The sequence below is a fragment of the Rhinatrema bivittatum genome, chromosome 7 (genome assembly GCF_901001135.1).
Source record: "Rhinatrema bivittatum chromosome 7, aRhiBiv1.1, whole genome shotgun sequence".
Taxonomy (NCBI): domain Eukaryota; kingdom Metazoa; phylum Chordata; class Amphibia; order Gymnophiona; family Rhinatrematidae; genus Rhinatrema; species Rhinatrema bivittatum.
This window is the reverse complement of record NC_042621.1, coordinates 109570210-109587177: the sequence shown is the minus strand read 5'-3', so window position 1 is coordinate 109587177 and position 16968 is coordinate 109570210. Positions and strand designations below refer to the sequence as shown.

The window sequence follows — 16968 nt, the reverse complement described above, 5'->3', positions numbered from 1 at the left end:
ATTCTGGAGTCTCATGAGCCATCGGCTGATTCTTTGTTCCTCCCTGTAGGTTGATATAGGCCACCATCATTGTATTGTCTGACAGGATTCTCATTGGACGACCGCGCAACAGTGGCAGAAAGGCAAGCAAAGCATACCACACCGCTCTCATTTCTAACCAACTGACAGACCAAGAGGCCTCTTACTTGGACCACTGGCCCTGTGTCAACTGATCCTGACACACTGCTCCCCAACCTGAAAGGCTGGCATCGATGGTGAGAATCACCTTCAATTCTACACCCCATTCTAGATTAGTCCAAAGAAGCCATCACGAAAGACTATCCCTTCCTTCTCCCTCGAGCGGAAGGGGAAGATGAAACTCCTCAGACAACGGATTCCACTGGAAGATAAGAGCCCTCTGAAGAGGCCACATATGAGTAAATGCCCAATGTGCCAAGTTCAATGTTGACACCATAGAGCCCAAGACTTGCAAATAGTCCCACACAACTTGGCTCCAACAAGTGACGAAGCTGGCTCTGCAACTTCAACATCCTCTCCTCTGTAAGGAATACTCTCACCTCCTGCATATCGAATTGAGCCCCCAGATACCCCAGGAGGGAACAAGATGGCTCTTTGTAAGATTCACCACCCAGCCTAAAAACTGCAATTTCAGCACAGAACTCCAATCACAATACCCCCTGCACTGAATGCAAACAGAGATTCTTTGACTTCGCTAGGATAAGCCAATCATCCAAATACGGATTTATTAGCACACACTCCCATCACAAGGCTACAGTCATTACCACCACCACGGTGAATGCGCGTGGTACTGCTGCCAGACCGAACAGAAGGGCCTAAAACTGAAAGTGTCCCTCTAGGATCATGAACCGTAGAAACCTCTGGTGCTTCGGTCTGATAGAGACTTACCTGCATATAGCTATCAAGTCAAGAGATGCTAAAAAAAACCCTCCCCCCCTTGTTCCTCAGGTTCTCCATACGGAACAGAGAAACTGAGCGCTGGATTCATTTTCTTTAAATCTAAAATCAGACAAAAGATCCCTCTTTCTTTGACACGACAAAATAAATGGAACACCTTCCTGTTCTATTCCTTTCGAGGAACTGGCACTATGGCCCCCGAACGCCACAAGCGGCCCAGTGTCTCTTGAACGGCCACCCAGAAATTCTAATGAGTAGCTGTCTTTTATCACACCTAGGACCCACTGGAACATGGTAATTTTAGTCCACTCCTTGCAAAATAACCAAAAAAATCAAAAACCCGCCAAGGGTCCACCAATAGCTGGAACTACAGAACGCAAGCGTGGACTATGGACCATCCTCGTATCATCGCGAGGAATTCGCACCTCCTAAGTCTGTACCTGTGCTGTCCCGGGCAAGGCTTCAGACCACCCAAAAGGACTGCCCCCCCCCAGGACTGAGCTCTAGCTGTGGTTTGCTTCCGAGGTCCCGAAGAACTTTTAGCTGGATGAAATCTTTTATTACAAAGCCTTGCACAAGCAGGAAAGAAAAAAAAATCTCCTCTTTGGCCTATGCTCTGGCAACTTGTGCACTTTGGACTTTTGCAGATGCTTCATTATCTGCGCTAGGTCCTCCCCAAATAGGAGCTTGCCTTTAAATGGAAAATTTCCCAGTTGAGATTTGGACCACACCTCTGCTGACCAAATCCACAACCACAGGAATCTTCTGGCCGACACCGCAGACATCATAATTCTGGAAGATGAGCTGATCAGGTCATATAAGTTCCAAATGTCACAGCCGCTTCCAAACACTCAGTCTTCTGAGCTGCTGCCCCTGACACAACTTCTGTCTCCTGTCATTTCTGGAACCAGGGCAGAAATGCCCTCTGTATAAAACTGCCGCGAATCGCAGCCCTTATGCCCAGGGCCGAGACTTCAAAGAGCCACTTGAGATGAAACTTCACCTTGTGGTCCTGCTCATCTCTTAACACAGCAGATTCCGCTACCAGAATAGTGGACCTTCTTGAGCCAAGAGCTCCAACATCTCCTCTGGCAACAGATAAAGTTTCGCTACAGCACTGCCTACCCCTCAAGCCAGACTCTGGAGTGTCCCACTTCCTCCTCTGGAAAAAAACAAATCTTAAATCCCCAGATCCTGGATCACATGAGGAATCAGAGACCAGAGCTCTGCAAAACAGATGCACTACTTTGGGATCATCCCCCTTGGCAAGTGGAACCTCCTCTGGGTCACCATTTGGATCAGCATCACCTGGCCCCAGGACTGCCTCCGGGGAATCCATCGGCGCATCATCAACAAATATCCAAATCTTCAGAATCTTCCTCTGGGCCACCAGGCTGAGAAGAAAGATTCAACACACGTTGAATGCCTGAGAAAAGTTTCCTCTGTGTCTGCATGAGTCTCTAAACTGGCCAATGATCAACCAAGGAGTGGGCCCGGGCCCGAGTACCCCTCTCAAACTGTCTTCTGAGCAGGACTGGGTCCAAAAGTGCCCATCTTGAACGGCCCTCTTTGCTAAAAAGACTTTAATCATTAGAAAAACTCTGCTGGAAAAAAAAACAAAACTGAGGGCTCAAACCGAGACAAGAAGGAAATCTTTCCCATTAGAGCCTTCCTGCTCCTCCCCAGGGCCAGAAACCGCCGGGAATAAGCTAGGTAAGGATTCTCCTGCCTCCCCCGCTGATGCTGACAGTTGAGTCAGAGAATCCAAGATTGTTGCCGTTCCAGCACCGAAGGGGAAAGTGACATCGGCAGTCCCAGTTCTCTGCGGAGCTTGCAGTAACTTGCTTACATCAGTGGCCTGACCCGACCTTGCAGAAATGCCGCCTGTACACCATCCGGCTCTGTTAGCCACGATCATGATTTCTGCAGGAGAGGTAAGCAGCCCCGCATGCCATTAACCATGTGGCCAAGACCTTGTGCTGACACATACTCATCCTGCACTACTGCAAGAACGCTGTGCTCCTGAAATGCTGCCCAGAGATACTGCAGAAAGACAACAACAAAGCAGGAAGAAAGTACCTGCCACCCTTAAACTTTTTTTCTCTCTTTTTTTTTTCCCCCAAACTAACGTCCCAGTGGGATACTTCGCTGAACACCAGGTTTGTATGAGCAGAGCTACCAGTGGATTTCAGGCTGCTGCTAATTCCAGGTTGCTGCTTCGTGAAGGGGAGGGATCTGGACCACCTATGGAACTCCAGACCAAGCTAACAAAAGGGTCACCAACCCCCCGCTTGTCCACCTTGAACCAGTGGGGATGGCCCCACCAGAACCTACCAACTGCCTGGGAGGACAATGAAAATCTTCTAATCCTTTTCTTTCCCCATTTTTTTTCCTCTCCAGACTTCAGGTTTTACACAATCTGCCATTTGTTGTAGACAGAAAAATACTGAGGGACCGCAGGTGGCAAATTAGGTTATGTAGCAGTGTCAGTAAAACTTTCTCTGTCTCCATTTGCTGTCAGGGATGCAAAACCCAGGAGTCTGGATTGATCTGGGTATGTACTGGAACAGAGGTTTTATGGTTTAGCAGACTGGGGAAATATTTGACTGTTTTTACTATTTTTTCCAGACATTACCTCAAACACCAAAGGATGTTGTACACAGCCTCAGAGTCTAGCTGGACTCCGTTGACAATGCATGACCACATGACAACTGTGGTCCAATTTTAATTTAATTTTTGCATCATATTTGTCAAGTTTGGTTATTTCTACAATCTTGCATTGTTAATCTACACTTTAGTCACTAATCGAGTTGATTACTATATGGCATTCTAGCAAGGCATCACGTCCACTAATATGAAGTGGCTGCAGCTCCTTCTGAACACTACAGCAAGACTATTGTCAAGTAGTAAAATACAAATCACACAACAGATGTTGTACTGGCTTCCAGTGGAATTCTGGTCCAAATTTAAAGTTCTGATACTTGCCTTTACAGCCTTGTGATTGGGGTCCTTAAATATCTTGCTACTCATCTTTCTCTGTATATAAGTTGAGCTTTAAAATCTCAGATTTTTTTTTGCCCACCCCTTCCTTTGATGAGTGTCCACTTAGGCCTTTAGTTATCTTGTCCTGGCTTTGGAACAGTATTCCTGTCAAGGCTCATACTGAGACAAATTACCTTCAGTTCAGGAAAATCAAGGCCCACCTTTTTAAAGCAATCTGTGGCTAAACTACTCCCACTTTGTGTTATCTGCTTCTTGATTTGGCCTTAGAAATGCTAATGGAGAATTACTTACCTGACAATTTAGTTTTCCTTAGTGTAGACAGATGGACTCAGGACTAGTGGGTTATGCTCCCCTGCCAGCAGAGGAACAAGCTGACTTCATAGTATATATATACTCCTGCAGTGACTCCAGCCTGCCAGTATTCTCTTCAGAAGCAACTGTGGACAGACTAGCAAAAAACTTGATTAAAAACAGGCAACCATAACTGTACTCGACCAACAAGAAAAACTAAACTCATAAAAAAAAAATCTAGGTATCCCAATATAGGGGGACTGCATGAACCCAGAGCCCAACAGGAGGACTACTGACTTGCTCATGCGGCAGCTGAGGGTGGGAAGCTGAGTCCATCTGTCTACACGAAGGAAAACTAAATTATCAGGTAAGTAATTTCTCCATTTACTAGTGTGTAGGCAGATGGACTCAGGTCCAGTGGGATGTACCAAAGCTACTCCCCAACAGGGTAGGAGGCTGCCCCACGGTCCAGTCAACAACGCATGTGCAAAGGCTGCTTCATCCTGGGCCTACAGACCCAGACGACAAAACCTGGAAAAAGTACGTAAGGAGGACCATGTCACAGCTCACAGATATTGATAAGAGAACAATCTAACCTCCACCCATGACACTGCCTGAGCCCTAGTGGAATGAGCTTTAATCTGAGAGACAATGGCTTTTCAGCATCCACATATGCAGCCATAACCACCTCCTTAATCCAGCGAGCTATTTCAGCCCATGAAGCTGAAGTGCCCTGCTTACTTCTGCAATGGAGGACAAACAAGGGATCCCTCTTCCAGAAAGGTTCAGAAACCTCCAGATACTGCATGACATGTCTCTTGACATCTAAGGGGCACAGGAGGCGATACTCCTCCGCATCCCTGACCTTATCAATGGACAGCAAGGAAACGGACTGATTCAAATGAAATTCCAAGACCACTTAAGGCAAGAAGGATGGATCAGTACACAGCTGTAATACCCCTGGAGTCACTCGAAGGAATGGCTGCCAGCAAGACAAGGCCTGTAGCTCAGAAATTCAACACACAGGACATACAGCCACCAGGAACACTGACTTCAGGATCAATAACCACAAGGAAAGGCTACACAGCAGTTGGAACGTAGAGCCTGCCAAAAAATCCAGCACCAAGTTAAGACTCCACAACAGAACTGGTAACCTCAAGGGAGGCCTAAGATGCTTCACTGCCTTCAAAAAACGGACCACATCAGGATGAGACAAGGAACCACGATTCACTGGGCCTCTGAAACAGGCAAGAGCTGCAACTTGCACCTTCAAGGAATTAAGGGCCAATCCTTTATGCAACCCATCCTGCAAAAATTCCAGAATGCGTGCAATCTTATCTGAACAAGGAAGAACAACACATTCCTCACACCAGACCACAAATACTATCCAAACCTGCACATAGGCTAAGGAAGTGGAGAGCTTTCAAGTGCGGAGTAAGAGAGAAAGAGTCAGATCCTCGTGAAGAACCAGTCCCTGCTGCAACAGATCCATGTGTGACGGAAGATGAAGGGAGTCTTCACAGGAGTCTTCGCAGATCTGCATACCGCAGATGCCTGGGCCAGTCTGGCGCTACCAGGAGTACTAGTTCCCTGTGGCCTTCGATTTTGCAAATTATCCTGCCCAGCAAGGGCCATGGAGGAAAGGCATAAAGCAACCTGTCTTCCTGCTAGCCCTGTACGAGAGCATCTATTCCCAGGGACCATGGATCTCTCCCGCGACTGAAGAATCAAGGAACACTCGCACTGCGAGAAGTCGCCAGCATGTCTAGGAACAGAAGGCCCCAGTGATCCACAAATCAGCCGAAATGCCTCAGCTGACAACACCCATTCTCCTGGGTCCAGATTCTCCCTGCCGAGGACGTTCGCTCTTACATTGTCTTTTCTTGCAATGTGAGAGGTCGAGATCATATGTAGGTTTCCTTCCACCCATTCCATAAGTTGGCTATTTCCTGTGACACTTGCTGGTTCTTGGTTCCTCCCTGGTGATTGATGTACGCCACTGTCGTCGCATTGTCAGACATCACGCGAACCGCTTGACCTGTAGCCTGTGGCTGAACTGCAAACACGCCAACCAGACCGCCCAGGATTCCAGGCAACTGATATTCCAGGGGGACTCTTCGGCATTCAATGTCCTTGGGCCATCAGCTTCTGACAGTGAGCCCCCCAACCCTGGAGACTTGCATCTGTCATGAATACCAACCAGGTTGGGGAGGACAAGGATACTCCCTTCCTCAGCTGAGTCTCCTGCAACCACCATTGGCGGCAAGAGCAGACTTCCATCGGCAAGTTGAGCCAAACCGAATAGTCCTGAGACTGTGGGTTCCAACTAGACAGTAGAAAGCGCTGAAGAGGATGCATATGCACCCTTGTCCAAGGCACCACCTTCCAGGATTGCCACCATCAAGCCGAGCAGCTGTAGACAGAACTACACCATCGAGTGTATAGTGTTCACCAACTGACGCACCAGAGACATCAATTTCTGAATCCGATCATCCAACAGGAAAACCTTGCCCTGTCCCATGCTGAACTAAACCCCCAGATACTCCTACAACTGAGATGGCTGAAGACTGCTCTTGGCCAGGTTTGCCACCCAACCGAGCTCCTACAACACAGAAATCACCTTGTGCGTCACCAGGTGGCTTTCTTCCTGAAACATGGCTAGAATCAGCCAGTCGTCCAAGTATGGGTGCACCAGGATCTCTTCTCAAGGCTGCTGCTACTACCACCATAATCATGGAAAATGTTCTGGGGGTGGTGGCTAGTCCAAAGGGCAGTGCCCGAAACTGATAATGGCGCCCCAACACTGCAAAATGTAGAAAACGTTGGTGCTCCAAACAGATGGGAATATGAAGGTAGACCTCAGACAGATCCAGGGAAGTTAGAAATTCCCCCAACTGCACTGCCATTATCACAGATCATAAGGTTTCCAGCAAAGTTAACTCACTTTCAAATGAGGGTTGACCCTTTTGAGATCCAGGATGGGACGAATGGAACCCTCCTTCTTGGGCACAACAAAATAAATGGAATAATCACCCCATACTTTGAGATGTGGGCACTGGAACCACAGCCCTCAGCCTGAGAAGCCTTTGAAGTGTTAACTCCACTGCCTGCTGCTTCTGTGAGGAGTCGCAAGGAGACACCATGAACAAGTCCCGAGGAATACTGCGAAATTCCAGCGCATATCCTTCTCATAATACCTCCAGGACCCACTGGTCCGATGTGATCTCAACCCACCTCTGATAAAAGAGAGAGAGATGTCCCCGTATCTCTTGTTCCCGAAGGTGGGTCAGCAAACTTTCATTGGGAAGCTTGGGAAGATCCACCACCCAAGCCCGTTCCACTCTTGGGTTGTCTGGGACAAAAGGACTGAAACCTACCGACAGGAAGAGTCCTCTGAAAGGGCCTTTATTTTCGCCCAGCAACTGGATCATATCATCCAATTCTTTACTGAAGAGCAGTTTGCCCTTAAAGGGTAATGAACCCAGGCATCCGCACTGTAAGCCACGACCGCCTCGAGACGACCGGCTTGTCTGGCTTCTTCCTCTGACAGGCCCTCTTTGGCGAGTAGTTGTTGTACCCAATGCAGGCCAGCCCGTAAAGCGAAGTTACTACAAATTGCCGCTCAGGCCCCTAGAGCAGAAACTTCGAAAATCTTCAACTGGATTTCCAACTTGCGATCCTGGAGATCCTTCAACGCCATGGTGCCCGTGACCGGAATGGTCGTCCTCTTTGTTACCACTGAAACCGCGGCATCCACCTTCAGCACACGCAGGACTTCCAGAGCATCATCTGGCAAGGGATAAAGTTTATCCATGGCCTTCGTGACCTTCAGGCCCAGGTCTGGGGTATCCCATTCTCGAAAGAGAAGGACCGTCGCCGAGAAGTGAAAAGGGAAAGTTGTAGGGGGGCCACTCAGACCCAACAACACTGGGTCCATTGAGCCAAGCCGAGACTCCTCAGGGGGTGTATCGATCCCTAACTCCCCCAAAATGGTGGGAATAAGTGGAGCCAGTTCCTCCCATCGGAAGAGACGTATCACCCTCGGGTCATCCCCCTCGGAAGCCTGGCTTTGCTTCACTGCCCCCTGCGCCGGTGTGCCATCTCCCTCTGCCCCCCTCGGGGGTGGGGGATGGGTCCTCATGATCCTCAGGGTCCATCGAGTCATCTGAGGACTCCATGTCCTCCCTGGGGGGGAATGACCCGCAATGGCCGTTTGGATTTGGAAGCTCCCTCCTTCTCCTCTGGACGTGACAGAGACACACTCGCTGCAACTGGGGCGCCTTGGGGCTCCGACTGGGGCGAACGCCTCTTGTAGGCTTTGTGGGCCTTAAAGGCCCTGTGCATCGCTAGAATAAATCCCGAAGAAAAAGAGGAGCAGGAGTCCTCTGTATCTGTATTAGGCCCCTTCCCTCCCCCTGCTGCCGCTGCAGGGGAAGCTGACCGCGAAACTGGCCGCTGCGGTGAAAGGGAGGGCAGGGAATTCCTGGCCCCCTCCGCGGTCGGCGCGTCAATGTGGACCAGCAGCAAGATGGCGGGATTTCCCGCGTTCCGCGAAAATGGCTTGGGAGGGAAAGAGGGGCGCTCCCCGATCGCAACCGCGAGCATCCGCCGTCTAACAACCACCCCCTGAACCGTCCCCGATGGACCCTTGCCTCCGGGGATGCAGGTTGAACACAGCCCATCCCGCGAGAGGTGCGCGCTTCCGGAGCCACAGGCCGTGCCTCGTGGCATGCCGGCTCTGACTAACAAAGTAAGGAGAAATGCGAAATAACAAACCGAACATGTGGGAGGGCTGGTGGGAGGAGAAAAGAAAATTGCCACCGCGGTGAGGCCGGAGAATCGCCGAAACAATCAGGATCTGCCTTCATCAGTGCCATCCGGGGTCCTGTTGGGAATACCCGCAGGGAGCAGAGGTGACCCCTGGAACTTTAGCATAGGACTGGAAGAGGGAGGAGCCACCGGCTGAGGGTCAGACCTGCCAGGATTGGGTGAAGTGGAGGACTGCGCCTGAAGAAAAGCTTGTAAGCCTTGAAAAAAATTCCACCCAAGAAAGAGCAGCTGGGTCCAGATCAAGCCCAGAAGGCACTGGAGCTGGGCCCACAGAACTGCCTTCTCCTGTGGAGGAGCCAGTTAAGGGAGAACCATGGTCAGGCGTCCCTCCAGCCAAAGCCATAACCAGTTCACCATCAGAATGGAAGGAGCCAGGCTTAGCAAAATCCAAGGAAGACAACTTTCCTTGAGTGTCTGAACAGCACTGACACGTTGGAAGATAGGGCTTCTCAGCCTGACCTAATATGACAGGCAACACAAAGAGAAAGGCGCTTAGGCTTGTTTACCAGCACCATCGCAGCAGTAAGCGTACATTCTCAACAGCTCGCTCTCAAAAATGTATGTGCACAAAAATTAAGCGCCAGAGAAGTAAGCGCAGCAAGGCACATGCACAACTTGTGCGCCAAGCCAAACTGTTTGAAGCAGTTCAAAATTTGTGCGTGCAAATGGCACGCCCAAAACCAAGCACATGTGCACAGAGGCAACACACTGTGCACATCGACGCCTGTAAAGGGCAGCAAAGCATGCATAAGAGCGCACAAAAATGCCGCCACGGCCTACCACGAGGCATGCAAGCAAAAATCCTAATGGCAGGGCCTAGCCCGCTAGGGCTGCTCAACCCACCAGGTTGCTCCGTTCCCCAACCCCAATGGGAGGGGAATAAATGTCGGGACAGGATAGTGTGCAGAGTACAGAGACTGAAGAAGTCCTAAATCCCCTCCTAACTGTCCATTTCCTCTCTTTTTTTTTTTTTTTTTTTTTTTAAACCTTTCCTGAGCTCAGTGCTTACCGGCTCAGCACAGAGATGTCTCCAGCCACAGGAGGAGAGGGCATTGGCCGTCATCACCACGCTCTCCTTCCTGCACCCGCTGCCTTTTAGCTGAACAAACAGCTAGGTCCAAGCCCGGAAACCCAGTTACCGGACCAAGGCACACCTCTGAGGGACCATGGAAATCACCTCAGGAATTCTCAACTGAGGGAGAAACCTTTTGGTGTTACCATAGGAGAGCAGCACTTTCTTTTCCTTAATTCGAATTTCTCCTTCCAAAAAAACCCAAAGCAATCCCCAGAGGGAGATGCACATCCACAATCTGCTGGAGACTGAGAATACTGGCAGGCTGGGGTCACTGCAGGAGTACATATACTATGATGTCAGCTTGCTCCATCTCCATCTGCTGGCAGGGAAGCATAACTCACTGGTCCTAAGTCCATCTGTCTACACGCTATGAAATGGGTTGACACTTCACTGGATGGGCTTGTTGGCTTGATTCAGTGTGTTGGGGTCAGGTCAAGTCTGCTATGGGATATTTGCATTTTTATTGTACCTTGGTTGGATTGGGTGACCAGGTGGATTGGTTGGCCAGCACTGGTTATGGGTTGTTTTAACTAGGGCGAATGGGTTGATTGGCAGGATGGGTAATGGTTTACCAATTTTTAGGTAAGCCATTTTAGGTCTATGAAAAGCAGGGTTATTAAACTTTTATAAATAAACTTGTTCTCAGCATTGCCAAATGTGTGCAGCCTGGACTCCAGCAGTGTGAGTTTTTTCCCCAGCAGTGCAACATCAGTCCCACATTTATGCATTGGATCTTGGTATACACCTGACTGAGCTGGCTTCCCCTTCGATGCAGCTCACCATCTGGAACTTCTCCAGGTCCCAGAATCTAACTGTCCTGCAAAAAAAAAAAAAAAAATTGGGAAGAGATAATGCAGAAATCCTAAACCAAATGCCATATTTGGAGTCAGGAAGGCATTCTTTCATGGTTTCAGAACTGGCTCTAGATGCAGTGTTTCATGCCTTCCCCTGGATTACTAGAGAGCTGAACTCATCCTAGACAAACTATGAAATATACATCAGTGGTCAGAATTTCATCAACCCTGTCCCAGCATAGGTACCATTGTAGAAATACACTTTATTTTTCCCCCATTTATAACCCCCACTCCCACCTTAGACAGTACATCCAGGCTGCACTGGGAACCCTCGCCAGCCTACAGGACTGGAGGGATATCTCCTTTAAGATGATCCTTTACCACCTATAGGTGCACCTGACCCTAGCCAGGCCTGAGAGACAAGAGACAAACAGAGGGCTGGCCAGTAATACATCTGCTGAAATTCACTCACCCAGAAAGCTCTGCCCCTCTCTGTCATGTACTTCTGCTCTCACCCCTCAGCAACCATTCTTGGCACTCCAGCTCCTTGAAGCCAAGCCTCTGCTTTCCCTTGATGTGCTTTTACCTGTCAGAACTGCCTGATGCAAGGAGATATTCATTGGGATGAAACTCCACAATGTTCACAGGGCCTCTGTGCGCTGTAAATTCTGAGATCATCTTACCAGCAGCCAAATCCCAAAGCTGCAAAAAGTAAGATGGAAACAGTGGGGAGATGGTCTTTCTTTTTCAGGTCTATTCATTAGGGGAAACATTCTCAAGATGTATAGATGGTGCCTAAGGGGATTATCGATTTTTCAGTAATCACCCCCAGGGCAACAGGAGCAGCAATATAGCCTACAGAAAGTTTCACTCTAGCAATGGTGCCCAGACTCAGATTATGAGAAAAAAAAAAGGAACTCAGTCTTATGAGGAGAGCAAAAATCCTCCATATTCAGCAGGTGTCCAATTCTCCTAATACCTGAGCCCAATATGCCAAACTCCATCACAGATTATATGCGGTCTGTGATTTATTTATTTAGTTGTTTTTTTACATACCATGGTATAACTCAAGGCATATACAAAGGCAACTAAATAAAAAGTTACCATCACAGATTGCAAGCCATCTGTGGTTTGGAATACTGGGCTAAAGAATCAGCTTCCTACTCTCAGTGCCTCAGGATTAGAACTCCATGAGCACAACAGTAAAATTTTATGCTTTCCAGCATAAGGAATGTAGGAAAAAATTATATAAAAGGGGCACAATAATTCTGCAAAACCCGGACAGAAATTCACCAAATTTAGCATGCAGAAAGAAAATGTGAATATCCTGGATGAGTTTGAAGACTAGAAACACGAGGTTAATATTTTTACACAAACAGGAAGGCAGAAAAAGAGCATTATAGCCTATCCACACCAACTATTGCAATCTTTACTACTCTCTCAAAGATCTCTTGTGCTTATCCCATGCCTTTTTGAGCATCCAAAAATATTTCCATTGCTTTCTACGAGAAACAGAAGCTACAGAATGTTAACCAGTGTTTCATTTCAAAAGGATCCCTCTCGCCCTTCTAGTACTTTGGCACAGATCAACACAGGCATACAGGGAAAAATAACTGAAGCAGCTGGCAAAAGGAGGCACCAAAATATGCTTTCATAGCTACCTTCCCCAAAAGTCTCACACATCCCTCCCCACCAACTGAGCCTGGGAAAATAACTGACAGCATCTTCCAAGCCACCTCCTCCACAGCTCTTACAGGCAGACTCAGTAAGGATCACAAGAGAATGGGCACTCCATCTTGAGCACCTGCTCTCCCAAAGCACACCCAGCCACCTGTCCTGGGCATGTGATCCCGTATTTTTATGAGGGGTCTTGCTAAAAGAAGGCGCTAGGAACGATTACACGTCCCTAGCACCTCCTTGGCCCAGGAGAGGTGGCTCTGTCAGTGGGTTCAGGAAAATGACACTCAATTTTACGAGTGTCGGTTACCGAACCCCCTGACAGCCATCAGTTAGGAAAACGGATGCTGTTAAAATTGAGCATCTGTTCTCCTAATCTGACCAACCAGCACTTTTTTTTTTCTTTTTGTTTTTAAATTTTCTTTGTTTTATTTTTTTACATTTTCGGTTCCTCCAATTTCATATCGCTAGGATATCAAGTCGGAGGATGTACAGAAAAGCAGTATTTTCTGCTTTTCTGTACACTTATGAGCATAAAATGTATGGATTGGCCGCACATTTTACTTTCAGAATCCCGGGTGACTAATAGCCTCATCAACATGCATTTGCACATGATGAGCACTATTATCCAGGGGGTTTGGCCACTCCCCTTTCAGTATAAGGGGCAACAGACAGGCGTCGAAAACCGCGGCCAAACGCATGTTAAACAGTGCACACGGCTAAGCGCATTTTACAGAATCGGCAGGTTGGTTCACATTCTTCCCTCACACCTGCCCTAATTATACCTCCACCTATAACCACACAGTTACAGCCCTCAAAAACCCATAAGCACCCAGTCCCCCTCTCCCAACACACGCACTCCCATACCCCCCCAGTCCCTTCCCCCACATGCACAGCCACCTACCCCCTCCCCCCCCCCCAAACACTTCATCCACTCCCATTCTTTCTAAAAATCTAAGTAGGAAAGCATTCCCAAAGCCATGCCTCTGAACGCTTTCCCTATTTGTTTTAAATTGCACCCATAGTGAACATTAGCATTAGTCATAACCTCCACTACAAGAAAAAGCAAGCACATCTTGCTTCAAATTGGTACTACTAAAGCTTTGGAGGCAATTTTCAAACTGTTCACATTAAGCCCATCTGAGAATTATTTTTTACCTGCGAGTTTTGCTTCATGTTTCAATGCAAAAGTATATATGTTCTTTGCTTTGAAAATACTGAAGTGCTTTAATTCAGACCCACTTTTGTTTTTCAAAGCAAACACACAAACAACCAAAAATGTAATCTATACATGTCATTTTCCCACCTTGGCAAACAAACGCATGCCTTCTCCGAACGCAGCTTAAAGCATACGTGTTGTGGAATAACACGTGTACGTTTAGCTACATTGAAGGAAGGCAATTTTCAGATAAATAATTTATGAATATAAAATGCTTTTTACCTGTGTTCATGGCTTTGAAAATGGTCTTCATTATGTATGAACCCAGTTCACAAAATTTGAGATTTTAATTAGTACATCATGACAGACATAACACTATGTCACAATCACAAGATAACCTATTCCCTATTCTTGAACAAAAAAAAAAAAAAAAAAGGAGTGGCTGGAATAGGTATATTAGCTAACAATTTTTAATACCTTACAATTCTATGAATGGTTTAGGCAACCCTGCAGTGCTTGGAGAAATCAAATCAAAGGTCCTATACCTTCACTGTGTGATCATCTGCTGAAGAGGCCACCCATTTCCCATCTGGACTGAATCGAAGGCATCTCACTGCCTCAGTGTGACCCTAGAATACAACATAACAGACCAGCAACTCAGACTGCAAGCCTCAGTGTCCTCTTGGGAATAAGCACAACAGATCCTTAGCACCTTGTGTACAGAGTCTGCAAGGCTACAACATCCCCTTTATTGATAAGCAATTGTGTAAGTATGAGAAGCTTGAGTTCTCTGCTTGTGGCTTAGTTATTTCCAGCTCGGATTTGCTCAGTTTACTGCTTTAATTTTTTTTTTTTTAAACCAGTTGACCCTATGGAAGAAATTCAGATGTTGAAATGTGACAAGGGGGGGCCGATGCAATACAGTGCGCTGTCTGGCATGGGTTAAATAGGCCCTAATCCACCCCTAATGAAATAGGAAAATTAGTTCTTACCTGTTAATTTTCATTCCTGTAGTACCACGGATCAGTCCAGACCGTGGGTTGAGCCTCCTGTCCAGCAGATGGAGACAGACTAAAACTGAAAGGGTATCCTATATCAGGACAGAGCCTACCCTGCAGTCCTTCAGTATGACCATTGTCAAAGTAGAAAAAAACACAAAGAACAAGATCAAGCAAGTAACCAAAAAACTCAACTGAGTAAATCCTCAACCTTTTAAGGAGCTCTGTAGAAAGAAATGCTCTTGCATATACTTGGTCATCAAAACCAATGCTTCCAGTGTTCTGAAGAGAAGAATACAGTACTGGCATCCGAATATCTGTAGGAAAAGCTTTGAGTGGACGACGTGAAAGAACGAACAGGGAAGGACGTCTGGACAGATCCGTGGTACTACAGGAACGAAAATTAACAGGTAAGAACCAATTTTCCTTTCCCTGTACGTACCCGGATCAGTCCAGATCATGGGATGTACCAAAGCTTCCGTAAACCGGGTGGGACCAAGACAGTCCCGCTCGAAGCACTTGCCGACCGAACGAACCAAAAACCGGCGCTTGCACATCCAGTCGGTAGTGGCGAGCAAAAGTATGCAGGGACGTCCATGTAGCAGCCCTGCAGATCTCTTATCGAGAAACCGATTGACTCTCTGCCCAGGAAGTAGCTTGAGAACGCAACGAATGGGCCTTAAGGCCTTCAGGCACTGCCTGACCTTGACAAAGATAGGCCGAGGAAATTGCCTCCTTCAACCAACGAGCAATAGTAGTCTTGGAAGCCGGTTTCCCACGATTTGGACCACTCCAGGGGACAAAAAGATGGTCCGAGACCTGAAAGTCATTGGTAACCTGGAGATACCAGAGTAAAATGCGTTAAGCCTGTGAAGATCGCCCCAGCGGTACCCGCAATCTCCTCTTGAGAGAACGCGGGAAGCTCCACCGACTGGTTGATATGGAAAGCGGAAACGACCTTCAGCAAGAAAGGCGGCACCGTTTTGAGAGAGATTCCTGAATCGGAAAACCGCAGAAAAGGTTCCCGACAGGACAATGCTTGGATCTCTGAAACCCGCCGAGCGGAAGAGATAGAAACAAGAAAAACCATCTTGAGCGTGCGATCCTTTACCATAGCCCGACGGAGGGGTTCGAACAGAGCCGCACAGAGAGCCCGAAGGACGAGATTAAGACTCCACGACGGACAAGTGGAGCGAGTGGGCGGCCGCAGGTGCTTGACGCCCTTCAAGAATTGAACCACGTCCGGGTGGCCTGCTAAGGGATGACCTTTGAGCCATCCGAGAAGAGAGCCAAGAGCGGAGACTTGCACGCGCAAGGAACTGAAGGACAGACCCCTGGAGAGACCCTTCTGGAGGAAGGAAAGTACCAACGAAACCGGAGCGTGCCGAAACCCCCGATTCCGCACAGTCTCAAAAACTTTCTAAATGCGTACATAAGCTAGAGAAGTCGACTGCTTACGAGCCCGCAGTAAAGTGGAGATAACCTCCTCCTTATAGCCCTTACACCTCAGGTGTCTCCATTCAAAAGCCAGGCCGCTAGACAAAAGCGATTGGCCTGGTCGAAAAATACGGGCCCCTGCCGAAGCAGGCGAGGAAGATGGCAGAGCCGGAGAGATCCGTCCGTCACCAGGTTGATGAGATCTGCGAACCACAGTCTGCGAGGCCATTCGGGTGCTACCAGAACCACTGGTCCTTGGTGGAGTTCTATTCTTCGGATAACTTTTCCCCACCAGAGGCCACGGAGGGAATATGTAGAGAAGGACATCTGCGGGCCAGGGGAGAGCTAGAGCATCCACTCCCTCCGAACAGTGCTCTCTCCAGCAGCTGAAGAACCTGTTGGCCTTGGCATTGCGCAAGGTCGCCATGAGGTCCAGGTGAGGGGGGACCCCACCTGCCGACGATCAGATCCATGGCTTCTTCCAAGAGTTCCCACTCTCCCGGATCTAAAGACTGGCAACTGAGGAAATCGGCCTGTACATTCTCCTTGCCCGCTATATGGGAGGCCACCAGGCAATCCAGATGACGCTCCGCTCAGGCAAAGAGATGGCTGGCTTCTAGAGCCACCAGGCGACTGCGAGTGCCCCCCTGATGGTTGATATAAGCAACTGTGGTGGAGTTGTCGGAGAGGACCCTCACCGCCTTGCCGCGATCAGGGGCAGAAACTCCTGTAGAGCCAGACGCACCGCCCAGGCCTCCAGCCGATTGATGTGCCAACGAGACTGAATCG

At 48.3% G+C, this 16968-nt stretch overlaps 1 protein-coding gene across 3 annotated transcripts in view; it reads right to left on the bottom strand.

Annotated features, from left to right (window-relative positions):
• KATNB1 (katanin regulatory subunit B1) overlaps positions 1-16968 on the bottom strand; it is a 172954-nt gene that overhangs the window by 89374 nt on the left and 66612 nt on the right. For all 3 annotated transcript variants that reach the window (XM_029608925.1, XM_029608924.1, XM_029608923.1), the window contains exons 7-9: positions 14290-14373; positions 11495-11610; positions 10860-10931 (exon numbers count right to left, since the gene is read on the bottom strand). In XM_029608925.1, the coding sequence (XP_029464785.1) occupies positions 10860-10931; positions 11495-11610; positions 14290-14373 (272 nt within the window). The remainder of the gene's footprint in view (positions 1-10859; positions 10932-11494; positions 11611-14289; positions 14374-16968) is intronic.